The sequence below is a fragment of the Piliocolobus tephrosceles genome, chromosome 1 (assembly GCF_002776525.5).
Source record: "Piliocolobus tephrosceles isolate RC106 chromosome 1, ASM277652v3, whole genome shotgun sequence".
NCBI lineage: Eukaryota > Metazoa > Chordata > Mammalia > Primates > Cercopithecidae > Piliocolobus > Piliocolobus tephrosceles.
In genome coordinates, this window is record NC_045434.1 from 92,958,790 (window position 1) to 92,971,265 (window position 12,476).

The 12,476-nt window shown below is 52.4% G+C and overlaps 2 protein-coding genes across 2 annotated transcripts; one reads left to right on the top strand and one right to left on the bottom strand.

Annotated features, from left to right (window-relative positions):
• UBQLN4 (ubiquilin 4) lies at positions 1 to 5,914 on the bottom strand. The gene is made up of 6 exons (XM_023214014.2): positions 5,686 to 5,914; positions 3,787 to 3,938; positions 3,192 to 3,409; positions 2,358 to 2,620; positions 579 to 737; positions 1 to 478 (listed from the first exon to the last, which is right to left on the bottom strand). Exons 1-6 carry the CDS (start codon positions 5,791 to 5,793, stop codon positions 452 to 454), a joined length of 927 nt encoding a protein of 308 aa, XP_023069782.1. The 5' UTR covers positions 5,794 to 5,914; the 3' UTR covers positions 1 to 451.
• An 898-nt stretch (positions 5,915 to 6,812) lies between these two features.
• Positions 6,813 to 10,597, top strand: LAMTOR2 (late endosomal/lysosomal adaptor, MAPK and MTOR activator 2). The gene is made up of 4 exons (XM_023214016.2): positions 6,813 to 7,039; positions 7,345 to 7,507; positions 10,068 to 10,157; positions 10,405 to 10,597. The coding sequence occupies exons 1-4, from the start codon at positions 6,972 to 6,974 to the stop codon at positions 10,459 to 10,461; spliced, it is 378 nt and encodes a 125-aa protein (XP_023069784.1). The 5' UTR covers positions 6,813 to 6,971; the 3' UTR covers positions 10,462 to 10,597.
• Positions 10,598 to 12,476: the final 1,879 nt, after the last annotated feature.

The window sequence follows — 12,476 nt, forward strand, 5'->3', positions numbered from 1 at the left end:
AGGGCCCTGAAATTATATATGGCTACATGTTAGGGCAACATTGATTTTTTAAAAAATGCTATATTTTTATCTATTTTTTTTGTGTGTGTGTGTATTTGAATAGGATTCATAAAGCATTTTTAAAAATGTATAATCCTGGGACCCAACCCTAGAAATGGATTCAATAAGCAGCTCAAAGGTGGGGACCAGGATTCTCATTATCAACAAGCTCCCCAGGTGATTCTGATGCAGGTGATCCATGGACCATACTTGAGACATGTTGTATCAGGGCTGGCGTCTGACCTCAGGCCTGCCACCTGGCCTTTGAGCCCCTGGTACAAGAAGTTTGTCAGAAGGATGTCAAGTTCCTTGGATGGACGCTATGCCTCACCCACTTCCACAAGGACCTCTGCTTATCTTTTGTCCATGCCAAATTGGACCATCCCCGGATATGCACTGTTGAGAATTGCCTTCAAGCCAAGGCCCACCCCTCAGGGAACTGGGGAAAGAAAGAAGAGCAGACCCAGGTTTGCCTGGGGTAGGGGTAGGGAATATTGAGCCCAGACAGCCCGACCCACTACCCTGGCCCTTGATCCCACCTGTTCCCGGGCAGCACTGAACATGGGCTCCTGGATGTCCGTGTACATGCGGCGGAGGGCATTATACCCTCCAGGGATGCTCTCAAGGTTGCTCAGGGCCCGATCCTGGTTCCGCATCATTTCTTGCATCATGGCTGGATTCCGAGCAAGCTCCATCGTCTGATCAAGGGAGAGAGACAAGATGGGCCCCGGAACCAGCGGAGCACCAACCTAGGAAAAGGGTGGGCCTTGAGGAAGGGGGTCTGTGTTAGGATCAGGACCAGGGCCCAGGAACTGCCCCACAGTGACAGAAAGTAGAATAAACTGGACTTCCTTCCTCTACTGTAATCTTGGCTCCAGGCCTGCCTCCCTGTGGGTATTTTGGTTGGCTTTTTCTAGTGGAGAACAATGATCCCAGCTGAAGTGAAGGCAGCAGCTTCCCTCCCTTAGGCTCAGAGTGTCCAAAGAAGTGTCAGGGTGCACAAGGAAACTGAGTCAGAAGGGACACAGAAAGAAAGGGGAGGAGGCAGAAGAGAAAATTAACATCTACTGAGCACCTACTGTATATGGGCACAGGGCCAAGTAGTTTACAGAATTCAAGTCATATAATCTCCACAATAACCATCTCAGGTGGTTATTTCTGTCCCTATTTTGCAGATGAGCAAACAGGCTCAGAGATGTTAACTGACTTGCTGCCCTGGGACACACAGTCACTAAGTGGTGAAGACAGTGTTCAAAGCCAGTTGGTCAGTCTGTCCAAGACCATACTGTGATTCCTGGTAAATGACTGCCGGTTGGGGAAGGAAAGGATTCAGGCTGGAATAAAGCTACTGACACCCTCTAATTCCCACCTCCAAGTCTTTGGCCTGCCTGAACCTTGAGAAACACTGAGGATGGGGGCTTTCTTCTATGGAGTCAATGGCACAATCTCAATAAGGGGTGGCTATGTCAACCCCAGGGGAGTTCATCACAGAAAAATGAGTGTAACTACTTGTTCCCATTCAACTTGGAATACATTCCCTCTCCTTCCCAAATCTGCTCCACACTTGCCTTTTCTAAGACACCTTTATAACTGATATGCCCAGCTTCCTAGAACTCTGATCTCTTGTCCTGTAATTCATTCATTCAATAAATATTTACTGCGTGACTACTATGCACCAGGCACTGTTCTAGACAGTGAACAAAACACTCACAAGTCCTTGATCTTACATAAGTTATCTTCTGGTGAGTCCAACACTGGTGTCCACAGCCCTGCTGGGAAGATCGTCTACTCTGATCCTCTGGTGGAGTGGACCATGAGCTGGAACTCCCAAAGAGCAACATCACAACAGTCTCCCTTCCCAACTGGGCCCTGCCCAGCCACAGTGCTCCCCAAACAACCTACTATCTTTCACTCCCAGGCCTTTATATTTGCTGTCCCTCGGCCCTGAATGCTCTTCTCTTTTTTTCCCCCTGGTTCGTTTTCCTCCTTTGGGTCTCAGCTTGGTGACATTTCTTAAGGCCTCCTCTAAGCCTCAGGGTAGGGTCAGGAGCTCTTCTCTATGCCCCTAGAGGATTCCGTGATTATCCTTACGATAGCACTGACCACATTGTATTCTAATTGCTGGTTTACTTGTCCCACTTCCCTTTGACACCTGGAATTCCTGAAGAACTAGGCCTGTCTTTTCATCCCTGTACCTCCAGTGTTCAAAACTGCTGAATACATGAATGAACAAACCAATGAAGGACAAAGTAGGAAAGGCTGGGCAGGGCATGGTTGGGCACCAGCGTCCTCCAGCTCTCTAGCCCTCTCATACTCACCTGCCTCATGAGTTCAGGGTTGTTGAGCATGTGGCTGATCTCAGGGTTCCGCTCCATCAGTTGCTGCATCTGGGGGTTAGCCATGATCATGTGACGCATCAGGTCAGGGTTAGACATCATATCCTGGACCAAGGGGTTCTCCATGATCTGCGACAGCATCTCAGGATTGGACATCAGCTGCCTCTGCATCTGCTGCTGCAGCTCCATGAAGTTGGCAGAGCCCAGGCCCAGGCTGCCCAGCCCCAGGATGCCCCCAAAGCCAGCTGTGGGAGGGGGGCAGGGTCACAGTCTGCCACAAGATCCCTGTCCTCACTTAGCCAGAGCCACTGAATTTGGATCTCCAGGACAGGCCCCAAATGCTTCTCACATGTTCCTCTTCCAATCATTCCCACAGCCTAGCCCTGATCCACTGCTGGCAAAAAAATGTGAGCCTACTAGACTGAGGCCTCTCTGAAGGCTGAGGCTGCACCAAACATAGAACTGAGCAGAGAGAAGGCAACCAGCAATGGTCTGTTGAATGAGTGGCCCATCTGGCTACTGCTGGATCTAACTTTTCCCCAGACTCACAGTATTCCATTCTCTTTACCTAGGGTTCCCCACATCCCCAACCCCATTTCTCCCCTCTCCTAACCCTTAGCCATGATCCCCACCTCTGAGAACTCCTCAGACTAATTTTTTCCCCAACTTGAATCAAGTATCAATGTCTGGAACTCTATGTCATGAGGTCCCCTACCCCATCAGACCAGGATCAGGAACTCCTGTTTCTTCCCCCTCTTGGCTTTCCCCAACTCCCCAACCCCAAACAACAGTGTGCTCTCCTCTCTGAGGGCTTACAGAGTATGGACGCAGTAGCACTGGGGGGTCCCTCCCCAGCCCCTGGAGAGGGCCCCCCACCACTGCTCCTCCGGCTTCCACTGCCAGTATCCGAAGAGGCACTGCCAGAGGTGGAGGGCTGGGCAGGGGTGGCGGGTGAAGCAGGCGTGGTGGAGGGTGCTGAGGCAGGGTCAGGTGTGGAGGGGGAAGAAGCAGTGGCAGCAGCTGGATCTTGAGCCCTGAGGACAGAGAAAGGAGAATCCTGTTGGAGTGAGCACTAGAAGAGGGAAGGTACCTCAACAATCTCCGTGCTTGCTGTGGGACTACTATTTTAACTCAAGCCCCCTCCTAGCAGCCCTGAGGCTGGAGTGGGGTGATGGCTGGAGGGCAGTCAGTAAACCAGCAGAAGGAGAAAGGAGCTAGTATTATCTGTCTTCAGGGCATTCTGGGAGTGGTAAATCAGGTTCCCTTCCCCTAGAGATGAGATCATATTCATCCAGGAGCTACCTGCCTGGGCCTCAGCTTAGGCCCTCTGGGTACGGTCTAGCAATGAGTGAGAAAGTATTAGATGGGGAGGCCCAATCAGAAGCTGGATCTGCTCTGCTCCTGAACTTACTTCTGAGGGGTCTTGATGACCAGATGGACAGTGAGCCCGTCCTTGATTCCGTGCTGGTTCAGTGTGTCCCCATCCTTGAGGATCTTGCCTGCGAAGATCAGGACCAGCTGATCCTGCTGAGCCTTAAACCTCCGGGAGATTTCCTCTTTGAACTGTGATCAAGAGGCAGAGGTCACTGTGGAGGCTGCCTGGACTCCCCCTACCAGGGACCCTGACTCTTCTTCAACAGCTTCTGCACTCTCTTGCTCTCATCTCTAGTCATGGGAAGTCCTTTCTGTAGTCTGGATGCCATTCCTCCAGCTGCAATAAGCATCTCCTTTCTTAACAAAGGAGATGAACCAGTGAGAGGCTCCTCTCTCAGCTCCATCCCAGAGTCTCCCACCTGAGAAAGCTCTTGTTGCCATCTGCCTCCCAGCTTCAGTCCCTCCAACTAGTTCTCTGTGAGGCAGGGCAGCCTCCCCCCACCCCAACTCCTTCAACAGCCTTGGACCTTCAGCCTTCTGAGACCCAATTTTCTTTCCTCTCTATTTCCAGCATTCTTGTAACAACTACAACAAATAGATGTCAGTTATTGAGCACTACCTATTCACGAGTTAAAGATATAGTATATTAATTATCATCTTCATTTTATTTTATTATTATTTTTATCTTGAGATGGAGTCTCGCTCTGTCGCCCAGGCTGGAGTGCAGTGGCGCCATCTCGGCTCACTGCAACCTCTGTCTCCCAGGTTCAAGTGATTCTCCTGCTTCAGCCTCCCGAGTGTCTGGGACTACAGGCACACACCACCATGCCTGGCTAATTGTATTTCTAGTAGAGACGGGGTTTCACCATGTTGGTCAGGCTGGTCTTGAACTCCTGACCTCAGGGGATCCACCCAACTAAGACTCTCAAAGTGCTGGGATTACAGGCGTGAGCCACCACGCCCAGCCTTATCTCCATTTTAAAGATGAGAAAACTGAGGATCAGTGAGGTAAGGTAACTTGCCACAGGCAGACCAGAACTCAGGTCTTGACACCAAAGTCCAGGCTCTTAACTAAACATACAGTCTCTCAATGATAGCCATTTTCAAATTCAGCTTTGCAGGGAACAGTATTTAAATTCTGAAATTTAGTAATTCTATGTGGTTAGGGAGGGAGCAAGGATGGAGTTAGACTTCCCAAATTCTACCAGCCCCTCCAAAACACAACACAAAACAAAACAACAACACACACTAAGTAGAAACAGTGCACTTGTTAAGCAGAGGCAGCTTCCAGATTCCTCTCTTCCAACCAGATGGCCTATCTTAAGCCCCGCCTATGTGAAATTATGGAGCGGCCACAGTGGGTGGCGAGCACAGGCAACAGTCCCTCATTCAACAAGATTTTATTGAGCACCTACTGCACACCGTGTAAATCTCAGAAGAGCTGAGAACCAAATGTAACCACGTCGATTTCAAAGAGTGGGAAGGATCTGGGCACAGGGAAATCCTCCCCCGACAGCCCCGTCGCTCAGAGAACACTGGGCGTTCTCTGAGGCACAGAGTAGGCGCCGGCGCTCTCCGCCTGCCCCCGGCCCGTTCTCTCGGTTAGCACCTTGCCTGGGCCCCGACTCCGGCACACTCCCCTCAAACCCAGGGTCCTTCCCCCTTCCCGGTGCAAGGTGTCCCCTTCTCACTCTCCACCACGCCCCCAGCCCAGGCCACAAGGCAAAACCCGCCCCCCAACACGCGCCACGCTCCCCAAGATCACCCCTCGCAGGGCGCCCCCTACCCGACTCTCCTTCCCTTCAGCTCCTCGGAGTCCCAGCTGGCCCCCGCTCTCCTCTCCGGGGCCCTCCGGGACGCCAGACCGTCAGGGAGGCCCCCATCTCTTCGCAGACCCCTCCTCCGCGCTCCCCCGGCCTCCCGCCTGCTGTACTACCTCCTTGACCGAGGCTCGATCGCAGATCACAATTTCCTCCTTGTCCTTGGGGGTCTTGACGGTGACCCGAATGGGGGGCCTCGTCTCGGCCCCGCTCGGCTCCGCCATGCCGCCGCCGCCACCCGGCCGCCCGCCAGCCCGCCCGGCTCCTCCTCCTCCCCGCCCGCCCGGCCGGCCCGGCTCGGCTACTGCGCCTCCAACACTCCCCTCTCTCCACCTCTCCCCTCCCCTCCCCTCCCCTCCTCTCCCCTCCTCTCCCCGAGGCTTCACCGCCCCCTCCAGACCAGCCGCAGCCACAGCGCCCCGGGCGGACCGGGGGGGCCACTGCAGCGGGGTCCGCCCAGGGCCAAGCCCCAGGTCCGGAACCCGGCCAGGGTCTCCCCAAGCGGGGGCTCCTGGGGAGGCTCTGTGCGGGGGAAGGGGCGTGCCCTTCACTGCGGGGGCGAGGGTGAACTCCCCCGGGAGACCGCGGCCCAACGCTGCCCGCCCGAGCGGTGCCGCCATCCCCTCCAGCCCAAAGCCTCCCCGCCCCCTCCGCGGCTAACTGCTCCGGGACAAAGGACTTTGTGTGTCTCCGCTTTATCTCCGTTCCCTGTGATAACTTGGTCTTTCTTGGAAGCCCCAAGTCCCTTCCAGGCCAGGGGCCTTTCCCGACTTGGAGCTTGGGTTTTCCCACCAAGCACGTCCACTTAGGATCTCAGCTCTGGGATTGACCCTATAGTCCCGAGGGTCGCGGCCTAAATGGTCTGTTGCGAACGGTTCCAGGGAGCTGGGTTTTGGCTGCGTGGCTTTTCAAAGCCTTGATTTCCTCAAGATAATAATAGTACTTCTAGCCTCATCGCACAGAATTGTGCATAACGGAAAAAACTGTTTTGAAAGTAACCAAAGGCGTGCCTGACAAATATGAGGGTGTCGTATAATTATTGAATCGTGGACTGCCAAGCGGACACGTTGATTCCTTTCTCCCCGAAGGGGTTAAATGTCCTTCCAGCGCTGCAGCTGTCCTTTCACTCCCGCTCTTTTCCGCCCCCACAACCGCGTGGTCCGCCTGGAAAGGCGAACTATACTTCCCAGGGTGCCTCGCGAGGTCACGAGGAACTACGCTTCCCAGAGACCCCCGCGGCGGGGCGGTGTTGAGTCGGAACCACAATAGACAGGCGAGGAAACTACAACTCCCAGGGCATCCCGGAGCAGGCCAACGGGACTACGGGAAGCAGCGGGCAGCGGCCCGCGGGAGGCACCTCGGAGGATCTGGGTGCAAAAGCCCAGGGTTAGGAGCGGTAGGCATGCTGCGCCCCAAGGCTTTGACCCAGGTTCTAAGCCAAGCCAACACTGGAGGCGTCCAGAGCACCCTGTGAGTGCGGACCACGGACCCCAGCGGCGCGCGCTGCAGTGGCGCGGCGCGCAACTCCCTGAGGGAGGGGTGGGGAAGGATCGCCAGGAAGGGAGGAGGCGTCAGAGGGGGCAGCGGCTGGGGGTACCGGCCGGGAGGTCCCCTCTCGAAAAGGGAAGCCGGTGTGCTGGGTGCTTAGGGCACGTTCCGGGACACACTCAGCCCAGAGCCTTGCTGGATGTGCCAGTGGTGGGACTTGAGATGGAAACCCAGACGTTTTACTCCCCGCGCTGAGCACATCGTTATCCCTCCCCGCCCCTCACCAGGCTGCTGAATAACGAGGGATCACTGCTGGCCTACTCTGGTTACGGGGACACTGACGCCCGGGTCACCGCTGCCATAGCCAGTAACATCTGGGCCGCCTACGACCGGAACGGGAACCAAGCGTTTAATGAAGACAATCTCAAATTCATCCTCATGGACTGCATGGTATGGAGAGGGGAGCCAGACTTCCCCTGTCCCCCAAGGGGATCCCAAGGGGGCGACCTGGACCCCATCCTGGATGGTTGGAGGGGCAGGGACAGGATCTCCAGAAGATTACTAAGAGTTGGTCTGCAGCAGCATTTGTAATAGGCAGGACCCTATTCATCAAGTGGTGGTGAGGAAGGAGCCCTGGACCTGAGAGGTCTGACTTGGGTTCTTGTCTCAGCCATCCACTTATCAGTTGTGGAACCTTGGGTAAGTCGCTTAACCTCTCTCAGCTTCCTTACCTCATGTCTAAGGAGAAGACAATAATTTCCCTCTCCCCGCTCCCCTCATGGGTTGTTGTGAAGGTCAGATGAAATAATGGGTATAAACAGTAGAATGACGTGCAAACACAAAGTGTTGTCATCCCAGCTTCACCGACTCACAGAACCATGGCAGTCTCCAGACCCTAGTCCAACCCCTTGAGCTTACAAAGAAAGGAAAATGAAGTCCAGAAAGGGGAAGTCGCCATTAGACTGTGAACTTCCTAGTATCTGTTCAGTTAACAAGTATTTAGGTCCTTGCAGTGTTCTCAGGACTAGGGAAAAAAACAGCAAACAGAAAGACAAAACCCCCAGCCTAATAAATCTTACACAGTGATGCGATCACAGCTCACTGCAGCCTCCACCTCCCTGGGCTCAGGTGATCCTGCTGCCCCAGCCTCCTGAGTAGCTGGGACTACAGGCATGCACCACCACACCTCACTAAGTTTTGGATATTTTGCAGACTGGGTTTTGCCATGTTGCCCAGGCTGGTCTCAAACTCCTGGCTCAAGCGATCCACCCACCTTGGCCTCCCGAAGTGATGGGATTACAGGTGTGAGTCACTGTGCCCGGCGACATTTTTTAAAATAAGTAAAATATGTAGTATATATTAGGTATTGAAATTGCGATGGAGAGAAAGCAGGGAAGTTAAGGAGTATGAGTTTGTTGGGCGTATGTGTCAGGGACAGTCTCACTGAAAAGGTGATATTTGATCAAAGATGTGAAGAAAGGTGGGGGACAAGCCATGTGGCTATCTGAGGGAAGAATATTTTGGACAGAACAGCAAGTACCAAGGCCCTGAGGCAGAATTATGCCTGCTGAAGGATCAACAGTGTTGGTTGGTATGGCTGGAGTTGCATGGGAATGGAGGAGGGTAGTAGGAGATGAGGTCAGAGAGGCAGGGAGTGCAGTGCTTGGTTCCTGGCATACAATGAATACCTAGTAAAAGTTTGCTGAACTTACTTTTGTTTTTTTCAAATCGGCCAGAGGGTGAACTCTCCAGGAAGGATCTTCATTGTAACTCAACTGCCTACTCTCCCCTACCCCCTGCACAACCAATGCCATTTTTAGTTCAACATAAGACTCCTACTGGATGCCTAGAGCTGGTGCTATAAGGAAATAGCTTTCAAACGTTTTGACCACAACCTAGCCATAAGAAATATATTTTAAAGGGCCAGCGTGGTGGCTTATGCCTGTAATCCCAGCACTTTGGGAGGCTGAGGCAGGCGGATCATGAGGTCAGGTGTTTAAGACCAGCCTGGCCAACATGGTGAAACCCTGTCTCTACTAAAAATACGTCTCTACTAAAAAGGCATGGTGGCATATGCCTGTAATCCCAGCCACTCAGGAAACTGAGGCAGGAAAATCACTTGAACCCGGGAGGTGGAGGTTGCAGTGAGCTGAGATCACGCCACTGCACTCCAGCCTGGGCAACAGAGCAAGACTCCGTCTCAAAAACAAAACAAAACAAAAAATAAATAAATAAATACATTTTAAGGCTGAGCACAGTGTCTCACTCCTGTAATCCCAACACTGTGAGACTGAGGCTGGAGGATACTTGAGGCCAGGAGTTTGAGACCAGCCTTGGTGACCTAACAAGACCTCATCTCTACAAAAACTTTTTTAAAAAATAAATAAATAGGAAATAATTTTTTAAGAAAGACATTTTAAGTCACAGCTCAACACACACATATACCCACTAAAACAAAAGTCATGAAACAATACTTTTCCTACTACATGTAATATACTTCATTTTTTCTTTTTTCTTTTTTAATGCTGATCAACCTTCTTAATTTATTTCCTAACTGTGGGGTCAAACCTGCAATTTGCAAAACATTACCAAGAGAAAAGAGGAGAAATATCAGTTGGGTTACTGCTCCCGTGTCCCTCTCAGTGTCTGTGGGGTGAGCTCATAGTAATAACATCACTCATTTGGTCAACTGTGGGCAGATATGAAATTTCATGGTATTAGCACCCTCACCAACTGGGGTGAAGTAGGGGTTACAGAAAGAAAAACTGAGTTTCTGAGAGACTGAGTTTCCCAGAGTAACATGGTTAGTAGGTGACTGTACTGAGGCTGGAACCTGGGCTCAGAACCCCATGTTCAGGACTGTGGCCAAAAGTTTTTCTGCTGAACCTCCTGCTGTGCCCAGGGCATGGGAGAAAGCTATAGTCTCTTTGGGGCCAGAGAAGCCTTTGGGGAGGGAGTGTGCTAATGGTGCCAAGCAGAACATCGCATCCCATCATATCACCCCCACCAGGAGGGCCGTGTAGCCATCACCCGAGTGGCCAACCTTCTGCTGTGTATGTATGCCAAGGAGACCGTGGGCTTTGGAATGCTCAAGGCCAAGGTGTGTATGTGCCCATCCCTCCGCAGCCCTGGGCCCAGCCTTTGTGCTCCCGCACTGTGTCCAATCCCACCAGGACCCTGTTTCTAGAGTCCTCATGTCTATTCAGTCCATTTCTGGTGTGGGCCAGCTCCCAAGAGCAGGTGGGGCTTGGGGGCTGGTTGCTCCCTATGGCACTGGGAACAGACCTGGATTTGGGGTCCCTAGTGCCAGGCCGTGTGCGGGACTGATTTCTGTTCTCCCTCTGCAGGCCCAGGCTTTGGTGCAGTACTTGGAGGAGCCCCTCACCCAAGTAGCGGCATCTTAATGGCATTGGTGGAAGCTGGGGTCAGAAAAGAGAAACGACCATTTGGAGGGGTGGGGCCTCCTAGAAGAACCTTCTTAGACAGTGGGGGAGGATGGGACTTGGGTTTTTCCAAGAATAAACTTTAATTCCTGTCATGTGTCTTGGCTACTTTCTTGGATGGGAGGAATCAGAGGAGATAGGAAGAAGCAGCCATAGCTTCTGGGATTCCTCATGTTCTGCAAGGATGGACTTCTACCCACCCCTTCATCATGACCTTCGGCGAACAATGGTTCTTGGTAGTTACGCCAAATAGTCCTTGTCCTCACCAATGGTGTAACCTCACCTAGACCCTGCCTCTCAGAACAGAGTCTTACCCACCTCATAGGCAAAACCGTGGGAGTGAGCTCAGAGGAGCAAGGGTCTGGTGGGGGTTGTGTTGCACAGAGAATATAAAGGCCCTGGGAGGGTAGTGTCTATCATTCCAGGTTTGGGGGATGTGTGCCTTTTCTGTTTTTTTGAGAGGGTCTCCCTCTGTTGCCCAGTCTGTAATGCAGCGACACAATTTCAGCTCACTACAGGCTCAATATCCTGGGCTCAAGTGATTCCACCTCAACCTCCAGAGTTGCTGGGACTATAGGCATACACCATTATGCCTGGCTAATTTTTGGGTTTTTGTTTTTTGTGCTTTTTAGGGTTTGGTTTTTTTGTTTGTTTGTTTGTTTTGGTAGAGATGAGTTCTCAGTATGTTGCCCAGGCTGTTCTCCAACTTCTGGGCTGAAGCCATCCTCCTGCCTCCCAAAGTGCTGGGATTACAGATATGAACCACTTCAACTGGCCAGTGAGTGCCTTTTCTATTCTTGGGGTTGGGAAGGTTTCCCCTAACAGCCTAGAACAAGCCAAACCTTTCCTCGTCTTCCAGGTGTTCATGTGCTTACACAGACCCTCCCCAGATCTTGAAACCCTTTGTAGTCAAGATGCCTTTGCTGTGAGACCTCAGGTCCTGTTCAGGGAGTAGAAGTAACCCAGACCTCCCAAAGGCATTCATCTCCAGATCCTCCTCCTACACTCAGACCACTCACTCCAGCTGTCTGTTTCTGCCCCAGGTCTCTGCCTACCCAGTATCCTTAAAACAGGTCTATATAGGGAGCTACAAGCCCCCTTCCCTAGTGCCATATAAAGGAACCCATCCCAGAGAAGTGGGTAGGTTTCGAGTCCCAGCTCCACCCAAGATGAGAAACACTGCCCATCCCAGGCCCTGGGCTGTCAAGGAAGGGCGGAAGTTACTGTGGCCACAATGCAGCTCCCACAGCTCTGCATTGCAGCAGGGTGACTGGCATTCTATCAGCACCTGGTCCAATATCCCTTACTCTGGTTCCTCCAGTGTACCCTCCTACCAGCTCTGAAGGAAAAGCAGGCCAAGTGGGTTTCTTTTTTTTGAGACAGTCTCTTGCTCTGTTACCCAGGCTGGAGTGCAATGGTGCAATCTCGGCTCACTGCAATCTCTGCCTCCCAGGTTCAAGCAATTCTCTTGCCTCAGCCTCCTGAGTAGCTGGGATTACAGACTCCTGCCACCATGCCTGGCTAATTTTTGTATATTTTCAGTAGGGACGGGATTTCACCACGTTGGTCAGGCTGTTCTCAAACTCCTGCCATTGTGATCCGCTGGCCTCAGCCTCCTAAAGTGCTGGGATTATAGGTGGGAGCCACTGCATGAGGCCTCTTTTTTTTTTTTTTTTTTGAGACGGAGTCTTGCTCTGTCGCCCAGGCTGGAGTACAGTGGTGTGATCTTGGCTCACTGCAAGCTCCGCCTCCTGGGTTCACGCCATTCTCCTGGCTCAGCCTCCCGAGTATCTGGGACTACAGGTGCCCGCCACCTTGCCCGGCTAATTTTTTGTATTTTTAGTAGAGACGAGGTTTCACTGTGTTAGCCAGGATGGTCTCAATCTCTGACCTCATGATCTGCCCACCTGGGCCTCCCAAAGTGCTGGAATTACAGGCGTGGGCCACCGCACCCGGCCTTTTTTTTTTTTTTTTTT